At 36.7% G+C, this 20,088-nt stretch overlaps 1 protein-coding gene across 1 annotated transcript in view; it reads right to left on the bottom strand.

Annotated features, from left to right (window-relative positions):
• Positions 1 to 1,742: 1,742 nt before the first annotated feature.
• Positions 1,743 to 20,088, bottom strand: part of GUCY1A2 (guanylate cyclase 1 soluble subunit alpha 2) — a 139,710-nt gene continuing 121,364 nt past the window's right edge. Inside the window, exons 7-8 of the mRNA XM_030469462.1 lie at positions 9,712 to 9,866; positions 1,743 to 2,341 (exon numbers count right to left, since the gene is read on the bottom strand). Of these exons, the coding sequence (XP_030325322.1) occupies positions 2,134 to 2,341; positions 9,712 to 9,866 (363 nt within the window). The 3' untranslated portion in view covers positions 1,743 to 2,133. The remainder of the gene's footprint in view (positions 2,342 to 9,711; positions 9,867 to 20,088) is intronic.

Here is a 20,088-nt window from a genome sequence, read left to right as displayed (position 1 = left end):
AACTTTTTTCCACTTATACTTCTTTTAGTGTCTCATTGATATTCCCAGGAAATACTGCACACATACTGCATCCTGTGTGTATGCAAACTAAAGGCTATGGGCTGAAACCTGTCACTCTATGGTGAAAATACTCAGATCTGCAGCTTGGAGGGAAATTCTGATAACTCAAGCTCAAACAGTTTTTGTCAAGTCATTTTTCAGACAGACAGAGCTGCAGATGCTGTTGATCAAAGTAGATAAAAGAGTAAATTCTCTAATCCCAAAGAAGTTCTAATATCAATGGAATAAATCTTTAACATCAGTGTTTCTCTAGGAAGTGGGGGAATTTACATTTAAATCAGTTTCTGGTCTAATTCCCTTGCATCTTTTCTCTTCAGGAAAGAAAATAATCACCTGCATAGTAAGTTCAGATGTCCTCTACAAGCTGAAGTTGGTAAAGGTTCAACATAGTGGAAAGGAAGTCTGAAACATGTCCAGCACAGACTAGCAATGCAATGCTGACTTGTGCCCAATCTAACAAGGACTATTGGTCAAAGAGGAGAAACACAGCACCATTAGTACCTCCACCAAAAGATCTAATTGGAGAATTTGTATGTGTGGTGAGAATTATTTACTTATTTTCAAAAGCTGCTTCAAGTTATGATTACTATATCCATAAGCAAACTTAATTTCTGGTCTGGCTTATAAAGATTCAGAGCTTCTCCCAGTGCTGCTGAGAGTCTTATCTTTGATTTCAGTGAGCTCAGATCAGACTCAGGTAAAAGCTAAACCACTTCAGAACCACTCCAAGTGTTAACTAACAATCTACAAGAGTACAACAACATCAGCCCATTTCAGTACAACCCTGAAGGAGTACCCCTGCAGAGGAAAACTGACTTTTGAAAAGGAAAACCTGGAATATAACTAAAACTGCCTTTTGCATTAAACCTAGAAAAGTATTGTCTTCACCTTTTCAGTGGTTTTTGGTCTACAGTAATTAAAGGAGGAGACCTTTCAGCCAATCCAGCAACAGAAAATTTCGAGATGAGCATCATTAATATCAGAGGTTATTTTTGCTAATTAATCTGCAGTAGAAGCATAGGTCCTACAGAAAATTTGAAAACCAGTATTTAGAGAGCTTCCACTGTCTGGTGAAATTCCTTAGAATAAGTTTTCACAAGATAATTTTTTTTTTTTTTTAAAGTCCAAGACTTCTACCAAAAATCAGTTTGGCCAATAATTTAGTGGGGAACAATCCCCACTTAGAAATTTTCTGCTTGTCAACACATTGATCTACATTTTGTCTGCATTGTCCAGGAAGGACTGAACATACAGCACTCTAGGACAAATACAGAGCATTATTTTCTATATGCAAGACAATGCTGATTTAAACCTTTACCATAAACACCTGGTAAAGGGTTTTATCTGTTTTCTTCTGTAAAATATCAATGTTTTTGTTGCCAAAAGATCAAGAAATTGCCTCTTCCCACTTGTATAACACTAAGGTTTTAAAGGTAGAATGTATGAAATATACAGCAGCTTCTTCTGAAAAGCTAAGCTCACTCAGCTTACAGTATGTGGAATGTAATTATCCAGAAAGCGAAATATGTATAAAAATAGGTAAAATTCCTACAATATTTGTATTGAATTATAATTCCTCCTGCCAGGAAGGTTACAACAGATCTACAGTACATATATGAAATGCTTGTTCATAAAGTTAAAAAACATCATTACCGTACTGAAGAACACATTAAATGTAGAAATGCATAATCAGAACTGACTCTTGATTCTGCTTAGCTTGTACAAATCTACACAGAACCATCATCCTTTCTTGACAAAACAAAACCTACCTCCAATTTCAGAGTTGGGGTTTTGTTTCATTTTGTTTGTCATAGAGGGGCCAGACTGAAGTTTATGCAAGGAATTCCTCTGGAAGTGGAACTACCTTGGTTTTTTGGTTTTTTTTCCCCCTGTCTCAACTTCATTTACTGACATTGGTCACCCATCTTTTAAAATGATTATTGCCTGACATTACATGGAGCTTTTACTGCTTGTTCAGAACAGGCAGTGAAATAGAAAGAACTTCCAACTCCCCTGTCATGACCCAGTTCTGGGCTTGTGCTTTTTTGATGAGTCTTTGATTTGCAGCAGGCCTCATAGGCTTGTCTCCCGAAGAAACATGGTACCAATGTTGTAGGAAACTTTTCTCACTCTGGCAGATGTGACGGAGGGTTTGGGTGGCTTCTGACCACTTCTGACCTCGAGGAAGTAACAGATTCCAGGAATTTCCTTTGGAAAGTTTTCTGGAAGCTCTTCACGGGAACGAGGGATAAAAATAAAATTTTCTTCCTTTTTTAAAAGCCTAGGAAAAAAAAGAACAAACCAGAGGGATATAAAAACTGCAAAACACAGTCCAAAAATCTCTTTGGAAGAGATTGATCCTAAGTGGTCCCAAATAAAAATGAGCTGAAAGTGTTATTTACCATCAAAAAACCCCCCTTAGCAGGGATCCTCAGCTTATATGTACTGGCTTAATCAACTTGAAAGAGAACCCTTGAATGAGATCATGGTGGCCCAAATAAATACATTTTCTGAAAATCAGTGACAGCATTCAGAAAGTCATGCAACAGAAAGGGAACCAAATTCATAATGATCATTATCCATGATTTATCACTTGGATTATTTAAAACACTCCAGTCAATCCAGTTGTGCAGATATGAACATTTCAGAGTGATGACAACCACCAGGTCTCCAGCTAGAAAGTAAGGATGAAGGTCCCAGTGCTTGGCATCTCTCACAAGTAGAAGCAGAGTGGTCAGCCCATGCCTTTCACACACTCAGTAGAATTGTATTTCCTGCATTAGGTTCAAATGCACCAAATCCAGCTACAAAAAAAAATTAGAATCAAATCTAGAATCAGATAATCATGATGGATTTGGCCCTACTCATCAAAAGTACCCATGGGTTTAATCTGGGTGATCTGGGTGGGTGAAGAGGAGATAAAGGTTCACAGGAGCCATGAAGCCAACCTCCAGGCATGCCTCTGCAAGTGGTACAACAGCACAGACTATATATACATACATATATATATAGCTATACAGCTTTTTGCCATTTCTTGACTTCCTTCACAGTGGAGAAAGCACTGTCTAGCTAGATCTGACACTTTAGGGCCTCTTTATCAAGTAGCCTCCATGAAACTAATTGGACTTATAAAATAAAGAAAATAACTCTATGCATTTTTTTTTAATTTCAAATAAATTATGCTGGGGGCATTCACTGCCTTAACAGCATCAAAAAGAACAATTTTGAGGTAGCAGTAAATTCTAAGCACTGCTGAATACATGAAAGCAGTCTTCATTTCTTCTCCTCCCAAGATATTTATTCTTTCTCTCAAGCAATTTGAAGCTCAAAACACCAGTGGGAAGCACTATATTAGCTTTGGTGAATTTTGTAATAGGTTGTTTATTTAATGTCTCTAAAGGTGATCTCTAGGAAGTAGATGAATGAACGAATCCTGTTGCCAGGAGAACTTTTCAGGTTTATCATCACCTGGAATGGCCCTTCCTTCACTGAATATTTTTTGTGGATTTTAGCTGAGACAGTCTGTGTGACCTCACTGAGATATAAAGGCATTTTCTTCCCAGCTTTTAAATAATCAGCTGGTTATAAATCCAACAGTGCTTTTGCCTTTGAATTTCTGTGGTGGTCTTTGTTGAGCGTGCAGTTTGAATGTCATAGTCTATTTTCCAGACTGTCAATTTTATGATCAAAATACTGTAATCTTTTCTACATTGGATTAGAGTTTGCAAATACCCCTGCAGAGGTCTTTTCATCTCTGCAATGCCAGTGGTAAATATTTTGTGTTTTAAAACTATAGTCTTTGCCACTTCCCAAACCATATTTATGCAAGCAACACTTAAACTCTTAGAACTTTCTGAGCTAAGTCTTTAAACTTTCACTGCAGTCACTCTTCCCCAAACTGACCACTCACTCCTGAGCATCTGTCCTTACTGAAACCAATGGATTCCTTCTCAGAGCCTAACATTACCTAATTGTAATGACACTTTTACAAATCTGAAACTGTAAAGTACATATATATATATATTTTTTTTTCTTTGTTTCAGTTCAGAGCAGGCCCTGAGTTTATGTATTGGCATATGTATTTCACATTATTTATGTATTTCACATTACTTCAAACTGACTGAGAAACTTGTTGTTAATTTCAGGAAGTGCAGCTACTTACAAGAGACACAGCTGAAAGCAAAATTACAAGACAGAAAATTACCTTTATCCTGGCCCAAACCAGGACAGTCTCATAGAACAAAAGTGCAAGATATAAATTTAAAGTCTTATTTTCACAGGTCTTGTGAAAATAAGTGAATTTCACAGTGAATTTCTACTAGACTTCTAATACTTCAATTATGCTAACAATAATGTTTTGTGTCCATGCTTTTTGTTAGTAACTATATTGCCCATTAACCAATGTCTGATGAGGGCATACATGGTGAATTAACAGTTATAAATTATTTCAGAATAATCTGAAAAGGCTCTTGGAAAGCAAATACAAATTTGTCTATGCGAAAGAAAAATAGAGACAGACAGAAATAGATATAACATGTAGGAAAAAGAATTTGATGAAAATAAAATCTATGAGTTTAAAAAAAAATGAGAGATTTTCACACATCCTTCTGAATTACCTAAAACTTCTTCCATGCAATATTCTGTAAGACAACTGTTTAAAACCTATTCTGCTGTTTTAAATCAATTTTAAAGGCTGAGGGGCAATTTAGGCAGGTGAACCAGCAGTGACCTCACACAGCTCAATAAGGAGGTGCACTTAGTTGCTCTCTCTCCTAAATCAGATAAGAATGTGAGATACAAGCTGCTCACTATGCCTAAGCTCAGGTCCCAGATGTGATGCCCACCATGTGAGAATGGAAAGTATCTGTATCCAGCACTTAACACCAGAAACACCTTTTCCATAAAGGAAATAAATGCTGGAAAAGACCAGAGGTGGAAAGAAGAGAAAAAGATAATTCATTTTTTAATATAGTTACTTGAAAAATAGCAGCAATTATGTTTACTTGCTTTTGATAACTGCTTAGAGGTCCCAAGGCATTACATTGTAATACTATTAGGGAAACAGGATGAATGTAGGTATATTATATTAATATCTAATAAACATCATTATTCAAGCTAAAACAAAGAACTAAAAAATAATCTCTCTTCTGTTCTGAAGAAGAGTCTTATAAATCTCATTGTGCTTCCTTCCTGAGCATAGTATATATGTTCAACATTATTCAATTCAACATAACATAGATGAATTTAAAAACAACTTGAGTTGCATTTGCCAGTTTACTAAAGGACCAAAGTTTGTGTTGTTCTTCTGTTCCTTCCTGGCCACATGTTTCAACATGAACCAGTCTGGGATCCTCTACTCTCTCTCCAGTTTCCACATGTTCCACTGGAAGCTGTATTAGTGATGTTCCAGTGCCTTCATTTTACAACACTCAGAGATAGAAAGCAAATGAAATGGAGCTCTGTAATCCTTCAGTCAAAAGACCCCCCTGAGTCAAGAGAAAAAGATACTTTAAACAGAACTGAGTTCTTACCCCCAGCAGATTCAGAGGCCACCTTGGTGCTGTTTCATGCTTCAGAGCTCTGCCCAGGCAGGTGCAACCAGAGCAAAGCTGCCCCAGGTTGCTACTGCTGCCGGGTAACACCATATCTTATATTTACACATTTAGCCTGAGTCTTACCTAGGCAGATTGTGGGGTCTCAAGGAAGACTCCAAAATCAGTAATAGGCATTCTGAAGTGTAATTATAATTTGAATTCTGATGATGCTTTCTAATGCACAATCTTTACTGTAAGATGAAAGCTGATGATTATTAGTTATCTTTCCAATATCAGCATGGCTCGTTAATGCAAAACTTGTATCACAATTTTCATCAGGGGGTATGCTAGAAACAAACATTAAGTGACAAATGCTAATAGTGTTAATTAATTGAAAATTCTGTTTATTTTTATACTGATTGCAGAATTATCTACTTTGGAAAACACTGCTTCTTAGATAATGCAAATATTAACTGAGTACACAGTGACACAGTATGATCAAATAGAGGCATTTGATAAAACTTAAGGTCAGCTATAAGGGCATTTCAGTTTGGGATGAATCATTTTATTTGTACACAGCAAATTATATAATCATGCAAATTATATTTATGAAAAGCTATGTACAGATGTATCAAACCACTACTTGTTGGTTTTAATAATACTAATATATCGTGTTCAAATGTCCTAGATAACCTTCAAAAGCTCTGAATAAATAGCCATGGAGTATTTTGTAATTGCACTCTCTCCTGGCAACTGTTTCAGCAATTATTTCTTGACTTCTTCTCTGTCCTCATGTAATCAACAATGCCAGAAGGTCTGGCTTGAAACAGCTTTTTAAGTGGTCCCATGAACCTTCATTTTATTTTCTCAAATAATTTCTGAAGCACATAAAATAACTAGTTCCCAGCCTTTTCATCATAACTTTTAGCTATTCATCTTCAGTGATAACTGCCTCTCATTCAAACATAATTTTTCTTGGTATTTCTACTCCCCTTACCCGCAACCATATGTCTGGCCTATTACTGGCACTTGAACTTCTCTGAATCTTTCACTGGTGAGGCCACATCTGGAATATTGTGTCCAGTTCTGGGCCCCTCAGTTCAAGATGGAGCAGGAACTGCTTGTAAGAGTCCAGCACAGAGCAACCAAGATGATGAAGGAAGCAGAACATCTCTCTTATGAGGAAAGGCTGAGGAAGCTGAGGCTCTTCAGCTTGGAAGAGAGGAGAATGAGGGGTAAGAGGTACAAGCTGGAGCACAGGAGGTTCCGTATAAACACAAGGAAAAGCTTTTTCACCTTGAGGGAGATAGAGCACTGGCAAAGGCTGCCCATGAGGTTGTGGAGTCTCCTTCTGTGGAGACATTCAAAATACATCTGGATGCATTCCTGTGACCTACAGGAGGTGATCCAGCTCTGGCAGGGGATTGGACTTGGTGATCTTCTAAGCTTCCTTCCAATCCCTAATATCCTGGGATTCTGTGTGATTCTGGGATTCTGTGAATTGAGCACTGAATTTGTTCAGCACATAGCAGCACACTTTTTACATAGTACAACTGTGCAGATAACCAATACTGATAATTTAATATTTTGGTGCATTTTAGCTTACAATTTGGTGTTCTAGCATTACTACATCATCACCAAGTTTTCTACTATCCTCCTTTTTTAGATCAACAGACTAATTTTTCAAATTGGTGGAAGATAAGCCCAGTCATGATGATCATGTAAGGTGAAATTTTGGCCATCCCAAAACAAATAATCCCTTCCTAGTGAATTTCAATGATTAAAAGGAAGTGGAAAAAAAATGTAGCCCCCTTTTTGATACAACCTGGAATATGTAAAAAGTGAGAAAATCTGATTCACATTATGCTGGCTAGGTCCTGTTAAGAATGCTCTCCAAAGCCAGGTTACCCAAATTTTTCTTGTTATGGTACAGCAGTCAGATGTGAGACACAGACAAATAGAAGCTGTCTTCTCTGTGCTACAATGTACTGGGAGTCAGATAAGGGGCAGCATAAAAACATAGATTTCTAGCAAGTTCCATATGTAATCCCCCAAACTGTCTTTCAGAACGTGCTTTTTACCAGTAATGCAATGAAAAGAAAACATAGAATCCTAGAATTTTAGAATGGTTTGGGTTAGAAGGATCTTTATGGGCCATCTGGACCAACAACCTTGCAATGAACAAGGACATCTTCAGTTAGATTGGGTTGTTGAACAATGACACCAAATCAATTATCTCACAGAAAAGATGCCATATCACTCTGATAAAAAAAACCAACAGAAATGGCACTGGCATAATGAAAGGGACCCTTGCTTCAGCATACCAAGAAAAATTTTGTCCACTACTGGTCCCACAAACACTCAATACCTAGATTTCTAACTGTATTTATGTGTACTATGAAACTTTCTAGCTCCAAATTTCTGCTCTCAGGGACACAAACTCAAGAAACACCATAAACCTGATTGGAATCACACCCCCAAACTGTGTCTGTGAAATATGAAGATCTCTCTTCTGACAATGTATGGACTGCACTTTCAGAATACCTCAGAGACATTCTCAGGTTGTAGAACATCCCTGTATATGATTTGTTCAAGTCCTTGGTTGCATTTTGCTAAAATCACTTACCTTTATTTCTATAAAATTAACACCAAAGGCCCTGCTACTGCATAAGTTTTCAAAACCAGAACAAACTTGGTGAACAAATTGTGTTCCCTTTTTCGAACAGTGCCTTAGAGCATTTCTCCTGTCCAACAGAAGACCAGGAATAAAAGCCACACAAACATTGCACCTGGAAGGTTCCAAGGACAATTTGTATTCAGGTGACATCAAGTTCCAAACAGCAGTTTCCTATGTATATACCAAGTTTCTTTTTATTTAATTGAAAGGATTTTCCATACCCCATAGCAGGGTATGGGTTAGGCTGGATCTGTGTTTCTCTTGCAAGCTACCAGACAAGTGTATGAACCTGCCTCTGTGCACCTTATGATCCAAAGTCTATTCAGTTCTTCTGTCTCTTGTTCAATCAGCTACATTTGCTCCATTCTGTAAATCTGAACTTAAGGGAATGGGTGTTTTTATTCACAAGCTTTAATTCCTTTGAAACTTTAACTTTTGACTGATTTATACTTTAGCATATCAGACACTTCAATTCTTGAATGGAGGAATTCAATTTAAAACTTCAGGTTACAGATGCATGGGGAAAAAGTAAATATTGATATTTATTTTTCTGTATAAGAATAAAAAACCACAACAAACCAACAACAAACAAACAAAACTAAAAAACAAACAACAAAAAGAAAAGCAATATTGTTTGAGCAATTGCATAAAGATTTACCACAGAGAAACAGTCTCGAATCAGAGCAAAACGGCACTTCAGAAAATTATTTCAGATACAGATTGTCAGAAAAAGAGTCAGATTGAGATCTCCTGCCAAAAAAAAGTGAGTACATCAGTAGTAATCCAAGCAGAAGAAATTCTAATAGCCAAGCTGTCCAATTTGAATAAGGAAAAGACTTTTTCATTTAGGAACTGTTCCTCCTAACCAGATTTAATCAAGCTTTCTCTCTGTGTAATTTCTTCAAAAAGCTTAAGGAAACGCTTTGTCATTTTCAATCTTTTTTTTTTCTTACATTAAGAAAATGTTCCTATCCTGTTTCTTTACAGTGCTAAATAAGAAATTTTGTCTTCAAGAAAGCATAAAAACTCTTTGAAACCTTGGCCTTGCTGGCAAAACTGAAGACTTTCTTCTGAGCCAATGGGAATGTCCCAGAATATGTTTCTTTTCATAAACTGTGTGCAGCAGGTAGAACCCAAATCCTCAGTCTAAAGCTTTAATAGTGCATAAACTTATGGTGCTATGGGAGACATGCCCCACTTCTTCTGCAAACAAAATATTTAGGCAGAAATGATTGGCCCTCCTCTTGTGCTTCCTTGCCTCCACTGCCTGACTTCTTTGCATGTTCTGATGGCAAATAAAGACGGACAGCTGCATGCAACACCTCTTTCCAGTTGTCCTGGTGGCCTGCCAAGTTCCTGTTGTAGCTCATGTATTGAAGACAAGATCAAGCTCAAAACAGGCAGAAATAAAATCAGTTCAAAAAAGCTAAGAGGACTTACTGGTATGTGGTTGGACTGACATTGATGCGGCGGGGGTGACTTCCTGACTCAAACTTGCTTGCAAGGGTGACGTTGTTCCCAAAGAGGCAATAACGGGGCATTCGTACACCGACAACACCAGCCAGCACTGATCCTGAGTGGATGCCTATCCTCATCTGGGAAAACAGGAGATCCATGTCAGTCTGTCTCCCTTGGGCTACCCACAGTAATATCATTAGCATTTATTTAAAAGGTAGTCTCAGCAAATGTTTCAAAGAAAGAAAAATGAAAGAAAGAACCAAGTGGAAGAAAATAGGCTCTCCCATTCTTCTAGCTTAAATCAGATGCAGTAAAAAACAAAAATAACAACAACAAAAACCAAAACACCACAAAAAATTTAACAAAAACAAACCAAAACAGAAAAACAAAAAACAAAAAACAAAAAAACCCCCCCAAACCATCTTCTTATTAAAATTGTTTTCATCTGTGCATGTTTGGTGGAGACCAGAACAGCTAAATCAGGAATCATGAACAGAATAGAATGGCATGACCAAGAGTTACTTCCATAGCAGCTATCTAATTACACAAGTAGATATATCATAGGGGGTTATTTTTGTCACCACTTTTAACGCAGGCTTTAACGTAAGGCTTGAATTTTCTCAAACTGGCAGTAAGAATAGCAAAGTTCCTCAGGGTCTAAGGTATTTCTCACTTTGTCAGGCTGAGATATTGCAACAGTGATGGTGCTGATGATTAAGGCACCAATAACTGTAAAAATACCTTGTATTCCCCTTCAAGATAAAAAGGAATAAATCCACAGCAAATTAAAAGAAAACCATGTGGCTATTCCAGAAATCACCCCTTATAATTGTCTGAGATACGGTGATTACGTTGATCTCTAAAGCTTGGAGTCACAGTACAAGTTTGTTTCAGTGTGAATAATCAGAGAATAAATTGTAACAACCAATTGTGTTTGCCAAGAAAGTAATTTTTACAAATTGGAAAGTCTTTTTCTCTTGTTAATTTTATAACATTAAAAAATGAAAAGAAGATATTTATATCTTTTGATGATATTCTGACTCATAGCAATGGGACTGCTGCAAAACATGAGATAATGTGAAGAAAATTAATAGCAGCTACTAAAACAGAGGGTCTGATGGGGTCTGAATAAGTAACTAACACTACACTTAATATGCCTTTCAACTTAATTCTCAGTTATCACACTATGATTTTTGGCAGAAAATCCTTATTTTTTAATAACACAATACATATTTATTGAAATGCAAATAAAAAAATCATTGCTAGCATTTCTGATGTTAAGACAAATGCCACCATTTTATATCCTTGGTGTAAATGAAGCTCTGTGAACCTGTGGGATGCCACATTATTTCACTGCCTATAGTTCTTACCATGGATCCAAGACTTTTACCAGGCAGCTAAGCAGCCTTTTAATTTTTTTACTCTTATAAGTCACAGATAATGCGTATAGCATTGTATCTGCTTTACAGTAAGCTGATACATAGCCTAAGAACATGTTCTGCATTCAGTGTGATATTACTAACCATGTTCCTACAGGCAACATAAAGCCTTCCATTTTCACAAAAATGCTGTTAATTGCAGAATGGGTTTAAAAAAAAATCTGTGAATAAATAGCCCTGGAATTCAATTGTGTCTTCAGATCTTTACTAGTGTTTATAAAGCAGCTACTGAAATACTTCAAGTACTCTATTCCATTGGGCTGGGAAGTACCCACAAACTTACTTTGCCTGTAAACATCTACACAAACTCATCATATCCACTCTGTTTTGTGCCACAACATACATTAAAACTCCATTGTTCATTTTCAGTGAAAAAAGTCCTCAGGCACTCAAGAGGAGAGTTGCATGGTACTGATGCCAGAACCTGCCCTCAGCAAAAGACTAGAAGCAGATAGTCTTGTTCAAGCACCAGCAAGTATGCTGTCATCTTTCAATCAATAATAAAGAACTTATTTACAATGTCCTGGTTTTGTGAGTAAAAGGACTTAGGGATTCCAATGGATGAAAAGCTCAACATGAGCCAGCAATGTGTGCTTGCAGCCCAGAAAGGCAGCTACATCCTAGGTTTGACTCAAAAGAAGCACGGCCAGCAGGTTAAATGAGGTGATTCTCTTCCTCTGCTCCACTCTTGTGAGACCCCACATGTTACCATTTCTGGGGCCCTCCACACAAGAAGAAGGACATGAAGTCCAGAAGAGGTCCACAAAGATGATCGAGAGGGGTAGAAGACATCTCTGAAGACAAGCTGAGAGAAGGGCTGGTTGGCCTTTTAGTACTTGAACAGGGCCTACAGGAAAGCTGGGGAGGGACTTCCTAACAAGGCATGGAGCAATAGGACGAGGGGGAACAGTATCAAACTGAAAGAGGGTAGATTTACATTTAATATTAGGAAGAAATTCTTTCCTCTGTGGATGGTGAGACAGTGGAACAGGTTATCCAGAGGACTTGTGGCTGCCCCCTGCCTGGAAGAATTCAAGGCCAGGTTGGAAGGGGCTTTGAGCAATGTATTCTAGTGGAAAGTAGCAGGGGGGGTTGGTACTAGATTGTGTTTAAGGTCTCTTCCAACCTAAACAATATATGATTCTATCTTCTGTGAACTCCTTGACTTCCAAAAGGAGTAAAACAAAATAAGAAAGAAAACATCTTCTCCATTCAATATAGTGTGCATCTAAAGAGATTTGAAAAAAATCAAAAACTCCTTGTTTAGCTGTGTACATAAGATTCTGTGTGCTCTAATATCTGTGATATATATGATCCTCCAGTAAAAAAGGTACATACTCTTACGCAGGCTAAACTACATAGAGCTACTAATGAAATTGTCAAAACCTGAAGTTTTCATTGAATGCACGAAACTTAATGTAGCTTTTCTCATTAAACCATCCAAAGAAATGTCCAAAACGAGAAGAAGTTACAGCAAAAATGGCTTGCAATAAAGTTCCACTTATGCTTCATTGTATGGTTCTCTACAGGGAAAAGCCTCCAACCCCAATGCTGTGCCACAAAGTATTCTTTAGTGTGTTCTTCTAACAATAACCATTATATTGGTCAAATATTACTTTTTAGTGAAATATTCTTTTCATTAAAATATCTTTTCAAGGTTTTATTTTATCTGCAGTTAAGTTACTCTGTTTTTTCCCCCAGTAAATTGAAAAGTGTTGTGTTAAATGTTTAAGGCTTTTTTGTTTTTATGAAGAAAAATTGTGTGATCAGACTGTCAGCAACAAGGTACTTATTGTGTAACAACAACCTCTCATATTAACTTTTCATCTAAAGAAAAATCTGCCTAGAGAACTTGACTTAGAGCACTAATAACAAATATACACGTATTGTTTTAGTTTCCAAGTTATATTTTATATGAACTCTCATCAGTGAGTTCCCAGAAGAGTTCCAATTAAAGAGTATTAATAACATATGAAATGCCAACTAGGTGGCCACATTGGATGCATTACTTTTCTATCAAAACTATATTTATTAATTTATGTCCTTTAATTATATGTGTAATGTATATAATACATAACACATAACATATAATATATAGCATATATTAACTATTCAGTATTTATACTGAGTTCTTCATCTGTGCTGACTGTCCTTTTATCTGCCCTTAGTTATTTTGGTAATGATAAAGAGGCAGCATACAACTAAGACCACAAGTTCAGAGTCATTATGCATACAAAGGGAAAGACAATGCTTTGGAAGCTATCACAAAGAGAAGATAGATGTAAGGGGAAGAAAAAAACCAACACAAAGAAACAAACAAAATACCCTGCCTCATATGTACCTCATAGGGAACAATGAAGGGATGGACCAAGGCAAAAGATTTTCTAGAGCAGAATAGGGGAAGTCACAACAGGGAATGGAACATGAAGAGATGTGAAAAAGAGCACGAGACCTGTGAGATGCCTTTCAGATAAAGAGGAAAAATTTGAACTGGCTGCAAAAGAAAGATTTATGGTGGAAAATGACAGGGAAAGAGAGTTTAATTAATTTGATCTTTGCAGCAGCTGTGGCAATAGTGAGGTGGACAAAAGCTTATGTGAGTGTCTGAGGCATAGAAGACAAGCAGCCTGCATTGATTGATAGAGGACAAGAGAAAAGCCATAGATATGTGGAAAAGAAAAGAACCTTCCACCATTAAAGAAACAAAAAAAGTAGCAGTATTTAGATATTGCCTACACGATAAGGCATAGGGAGCTGGCTAATACCTGAGTGACAGGAAGGTTAGTGGGTCTGTATAATAGTGAGAGATCAAGAAGATTCCTAAGGAAAGATAATGAGTACTGGGGCTAACGTCATCATCTTCTGATGGGGAAATGTGCATAGAGAGCTACCAATTAGATCTGGTAACCCAGAATGGACTAAGAAAGAAAAGTAAAGAACAAATAGAAACAGGGATGTTCAACATTTTAATTTTTTTTCCTGAACTGAACATTCTGTTAATATATTTTTCTGACATATTGGATCTTTGAAGAGCTGCTACTTCCCACCTCCTCATTGCGAAAGCAGGATTTATCTTTCTTATTGAAAAAAAATCCTGGAGTTTGTTTTATGTAGTTTTGCTTTGCTTTGTTTTCACCTGCTGTGCAGTTTCCATCACTTCCAATAGTCCCAATGCCTTCTTAGGCACCATACCTAAAACTGTATTCTTCCTTCAAAATTTCACCTGAGAGGAAAGTAAATGCAACGTTGAAAACTCACAACCCATCTACGCTCGTGTTATGGTGAAGAGACACAAATATTTTATAAAGAGTAAAGCAATGCAAGGGCATGCATAAATTTCATAACTTCTAATTTATTCCTTAATAGCCTTTTCTGTTAGTTAGCAACTTCACAATAAGCAAATCCAGTTACTTGCATTATGTTCAAAGCTTTTTCAAAACTCAAGTTTTTTCTCTTTTGATACCCTGCTAACAAAGGCTTTCACCTTTCCATCTCCTCCTTTCCCTCTCCTCCTTTCCCCATATAACTTTCAAGGAAAAAAGGCTCAGACATTGAGTCTCAAAAACTTGAGACAAGAGTTAAAAATACTTCCTTTATTAATTAGACCACAAAATGATGGTTCAAACTGTAATGATTCCTGAAAGAATATTAACTGCTTGATTTTTTTAAAATTATTCTTCAAGCTTCCTATGTACATGGTGCTGTGGGAAAGTATTTGCTGTCTTGCTTAAGGGCTATTTTAAAAAGTATATTCCATGCTTAAGTCAGAAGAAGGGATAGGAGACAATCAGAGACAACTTTCCTGACAGGCAACAGCATAAAGAATTGCATAAGGACACGGCAGTGAAAAATGATTTCTGAGTTGAAATGAAAAGGCTTTTTGTGGATGGTATGGAAAGGCAAAGAAGGAAAAAGAAGAGTTTGTGGGTACCTTTCATTTTGTCTGCCAGTGAAGAGAAGCCAATGTTGTAGCACATGTGCAGACCAGTTCAAAACAAAGGTATATGTAACCCATCTTCAGATAGGCATAGGGTAAAAGTACATGCTAATTTTCAAAATTCTCTCTCCATAACCAGTAATTTTTGTTAAGGGATGTCCTGAGCCAAATGAAATTCTTTTTGTAGAGGAAAAGTGTTTGTTGTTCACAGCTCCTCCTCAAATATGAACTATGATAATATTTCATAGGAGTGGTAGCTGTACACATACTTCTGACTGCACACAGAGAGAAGGACCTTAACAAACAGTTCTCACACTCTGAAATTCATACTCCCATCCTACAAAGAGAAGGATCAGATTGTCTCACAGGTTGATTGCATACAGAAGGACTTGATATTCATTTTCACTGAACTGCCTTACACAAACCCCAAGCTGAAGAAGTGAGGGAAGACTGGGAAGTAGGTGACACAGTTTGGAAAGTAACCACAGGCAGAAGCAATCCCCCACTCAGGTGGCATTTCAAGCCTTAATACTATGGCTGACTGGCAGAGCCCCCAGACACCACGCTGAGCTGGTAGCAGGGCTGGTACAGGCAGCAGCTCTATATTTCTAGGCACGTGGATATGCCAAGTGATACATTGTGCTTAGGTAAGGACCTTCTCCCTTCTGTTGTTGTAGTCCCCTTCAGAAAGCAGAAGGTCATCTCTTCCAGATCATCTCAGTTCTTAGACCATGATGCACCAGCAGAACCTTTGAAACAGGATCTGCCAAATTCTGTGAGACGTTATCTGCTTTAATATTTTGAAGCAGCTTCTACAACAGTCCTATCTCTGAATATCAACATATGCCTTACACAGGGACATTTATTTGCAAAGTGTATTAATGCAAAATAGATTCTAAAGAGCTCAGAGATCTAAAATCAGAGCCACACACTGGTGAGTCAATGTGCCTTTCTGCTCCTGCAAAGAACTGCAAGTTGACAGGACTGACAGCTATGTCCTGACATATGCTTTAGCGTGTGGGTTATCTTTATTCTTAGATTTATAAATATCATAGTGTCTTTATGGAAAAGGGACATATGACAGTACAGCTCACTACAGAATTGTTGCCAAGGAACAGACCTGCTTAGAGGAAAATTTAGATCACTTTGAATTTCACAAGGTGCTCTGTAGAACCAAACTAAGGGATAAATTTCCCCCATATTTGAAAAACATTTGGAGGAATGAACACTTTGCTTTTCTCTCATGAAAACTTCCTAGATCTCTTACTCATGTACTTAAACTTATTCAGCTTGTCTAAAGAAGAAGACAGAAAATTATCCAAGGATAATGAAAAATAACATAATAAATTAACAAAAATTTAATTCCTTGCGATCAGTAAATCAATTTCTAATAATTATTGGATAAAGAATCATGTGGTTTGTGTAACAGACATAAAATTAAATCATACCAGAATGATGCACGTTACATATGTACATCCATGGACTATGGTCTTGGCATAGTCACCTCTACTGAATATTTCTCCACAAAAACACAAACTTGAACCTTTGCGAGTCTTCATCAGCATTATGAAGTAGAATTAATGAAGCAAAAGTCAAAGCTAAGACTCAGATTTACTTGGAGGGCTCATTAGTTCTAGCACCACAGAAAAGTTTATACTGGGGCAGTGTTTTGGGGGCCAAATTCTGTCTTGAGTCCTCATTTGAATTTGCTATGGCATTACTCAGGGTCTAGATTAGAATAGTGTTTAGGTCATCTGTAAGAAAATATCTGAAATGAAATTTTTTACTGAGGGAGGTTGGGTATAAACCAAGTAAATGAGAATGCCTAGAGTGGCTGAACAGAAGAAGTAATATATCCATCCCCCTAAGATTACAAAGAAGAGACATTAATTTTAATGTACTGCTTCATAAGCTGCTTCTCCCTCACCAATAAAATGCTGCATTTTCTTGCTGATACAGCATTTAATAAACTTTTTTTAATTGTTTTCTTTGAATTGTGATTTTCACTGCAGGAATTTAATTACTATGTGAATCTCTGTGTTCAGGCACTTAGAAAAGAGCTAATCATTCAAGCAAGCCCACATAGCAGTGGAAGGTTTTTCCAGCCACCTCTCCAATGACATCCAAAAACAAAAAAAAATCATCAGAAAGTTCAGTTTGATCCTTAGTGTAGGAGGACATCTTTGTCTCACAGTGCCATCATATGACATATACTGAATGGATTTTGTGATGCTTTAACAATGATTAATGACACATGCACAAAATATTTAGGTGAACAAAAAATGAGTATACTAAAAAAAGTTGGGCATAAGGGCTTTAACCTTAAGAAACAGTCTTCGATATTTTTACTAATTTAGTCATTTGAGATAGATGTCATCTAATTTCAACCACTTAGAAGTTAGGCAGCTCATTTAAGTTAGATTTCTCCTTTTAAACAAAGGAGATAACAAACTTCACAGTTGCAATTCTTCATATTCCAAAATTGGCACATGAAAAAGGCTGGAACAAACACTCCTGAAGGTGTCCAGCTACTCTTGATGGAACAGAGAGGGATGCTTAATAGTAAGTGTAGCCTGGAGACCTCATGCACAGACTTCTGAAGTTAAGTGAGATTCATACAACCCCCAGGCAGGGAAAGTTTACACATTTTCATATATAATAAATAGATCCATGCTCCTCCTGTACATACATCATCAAAGAAACAAGTGTTGATGGACAAGACCTCATCAGAATATAATTTTATTTGTAGTAGAGCTGAAATGTCTTCAGATACTTTAAAATAATGGCCTTTGAATCTAGCCTGCAATCTTTGAAACTGCAAAATGAAATGAAAGTTCATCCACAGTTCATCTGCTGTGGGAAGAGCTTGTAACTAATGGAAAGGTTCTACTGCACAACAGCCCTAAAAGCTATAGTAACCATTGATGTAGAAGAATCTTTCAGTTTTACTATTAGAAGCAATATCTAGCCTAAACCCTCACTTTAGCTATAACTGGGAAGAGGTTTATTACCACTTCTTACTGTCTGTCGTTCTTCACTGTCAGAGTGCTTCAGATTTATGCAGGAAAAGTTCATTTTCTTCTCAGGAAAATCAAAACACATATTTGCATATAATGACTTTTTTTAAGGTTTTCAGACAGGCAAATCCACTGAGTTCAGAAAAACTGCTTCATGCAACAATGGGAATAAGCATAAAGAGAAAGGGTGCTGCTTCACACTGAACTGATGACTTTAGCAAAGCATTGACACTCATGATTCATGTAGAGTCAGCACTTCAGCAAATCAATCAAACTTTCTTGATGCCACAAAACAGCTGTAAAAAAAGCCAGCGTCAGAACTGAGAGAGTATTCTGTATAGCTTGTTACCTTCCCCAAAAATCTAGGATCAAAATTCAAATTTGTAAATAAAATAGTTAATGAAGTCAATGAAAAATTACATTACAACTCATGTAAAATGTAACATTTGTTTTCCTAAACGTAAGCTGCAAATCTGCAAGTAATGCTTGGCTATTATTGCATGGGAGATTTACCATTAATGGAAATGAGATACTATTTTACTATTTGTCTCAACTGCTTCAGATAAAACTGTTAACCTCTCTTCAATTTTAAGAATATTTAGGATAAATTTGAATGTTCCAGTTTTCATGACTAGAAGGATTTCAACCTTATTTTCAAAGCAGTTAAAAAATGAAGACTTGATGATGTCAAGACTACAATAAAATCCAAATAGATGAAGAGAAATTATTCTCAGATGAGGGTGAATCACTTATGGGAAGGAAAGGCTTCTGTGCTGAGTCCAATGACTTTACTTCACTCAGTGACCTCTCCCTCTGTGTCTCACACTCATCTACCCCTCAGAGACATATTGATGAAGAAAAAAGCATGGGAACACATACATTTGTTTTTAGCTTGTGCATTCTTTGAAAGATCATAATCATGTGATCCTTTTTAATATATCATGCATTTTGCAAATACAAAAATAAAAACATCTTAATATGCTTAGTTGAGATGATCTCTGTCCATCTTCACAAGCTTTTGTCAAATACTTTATTTTTCTACAAGCCATAAAAATATACACACAAATGAAAGCATATTTGTACTTTTGTTACTGTGAGAAAGAACAAAGCCTCAATTATCCTTGCATGTTCTTTTGAAAATCACTAGCCAAATTAAATACTAATTCAGTTTTGGATGCAGTAGCAGATGATACCATGGCATATTGTAACTTCATAGTTTGTCACTGCTGCCCAGTCAACCTTTAATGCCACTAATTGGGTGAATTTGGCAGCTAAAGGACACAGATGCCTGGCCCTGGCTTTTGCTTATCCAGTGCTATCATAACCTGCTTCTTTCCTGCTGTTGCTCTTGTCGGATGGTGCTTTATTTGGAACTTTTCCAGTCAGCTTCTTCACCCAAAGCTATCCCTCTGGGCTCAACTTTTGTACCTGAAAAATCTGCTACTTTTAGTTCTATTCCTCACTCCTTTCCTCCCAAATACATGGGAGGAAAGAGTGCCTTTATTCTCTGATGCCTTATATTTTTCATGCCCTACATAAATGTCATCTGTGTAATTGAAAAACAGGAGTAAACCAGACAAATTCTTCTTCCACAAAGAGCACCCAACTCAACAATCCTTCTCCTTTAAATTGCTAAACAAACAAAAAAACACATCTGTCTTTAAAAAAAAATTTTCATCCGATAATATATATCCAAATCAATGTGAGAAATGTAGAAAGAAGCAGCAACCATTTGAATCATCTGAAACAAAGTGTTCTCCTCACACTAGGAAAACAGAGGAAAAAAAGAATTAATGGAAATTGATCTTTATATTAATGGGTTTTTTTAAAATGAACATTAAAATTACTGTCATTAATATGGACTTTTTCTACAAGGTATTTATTTAGAAGGTCGTCTACTGAGAGCATGCAGCCAAGATGAGAAAACAATTAGCTACCAATCTTTACTAATAAAATAATAGTTCTT

The sequence above is a fragment of the Calypte anna genome, chromosome 1 (assembly GCF_003957555.1).
Source record: "Calypte anna isolate BGI_N300 chromosome 1, bCalAnn1_v1.p, whole genome shotgun sequence".
Taxonomy (NCBI): Eukaryota; Metazoa; Chordata; class Aves; order Apodiformes; family Trochilidae; genus Calypte; species Calypte anna.
Note: the sequence above shows the minus strand (reverse complement) of the source record. Positions and strands in the feature narration are given on the sequence as shown.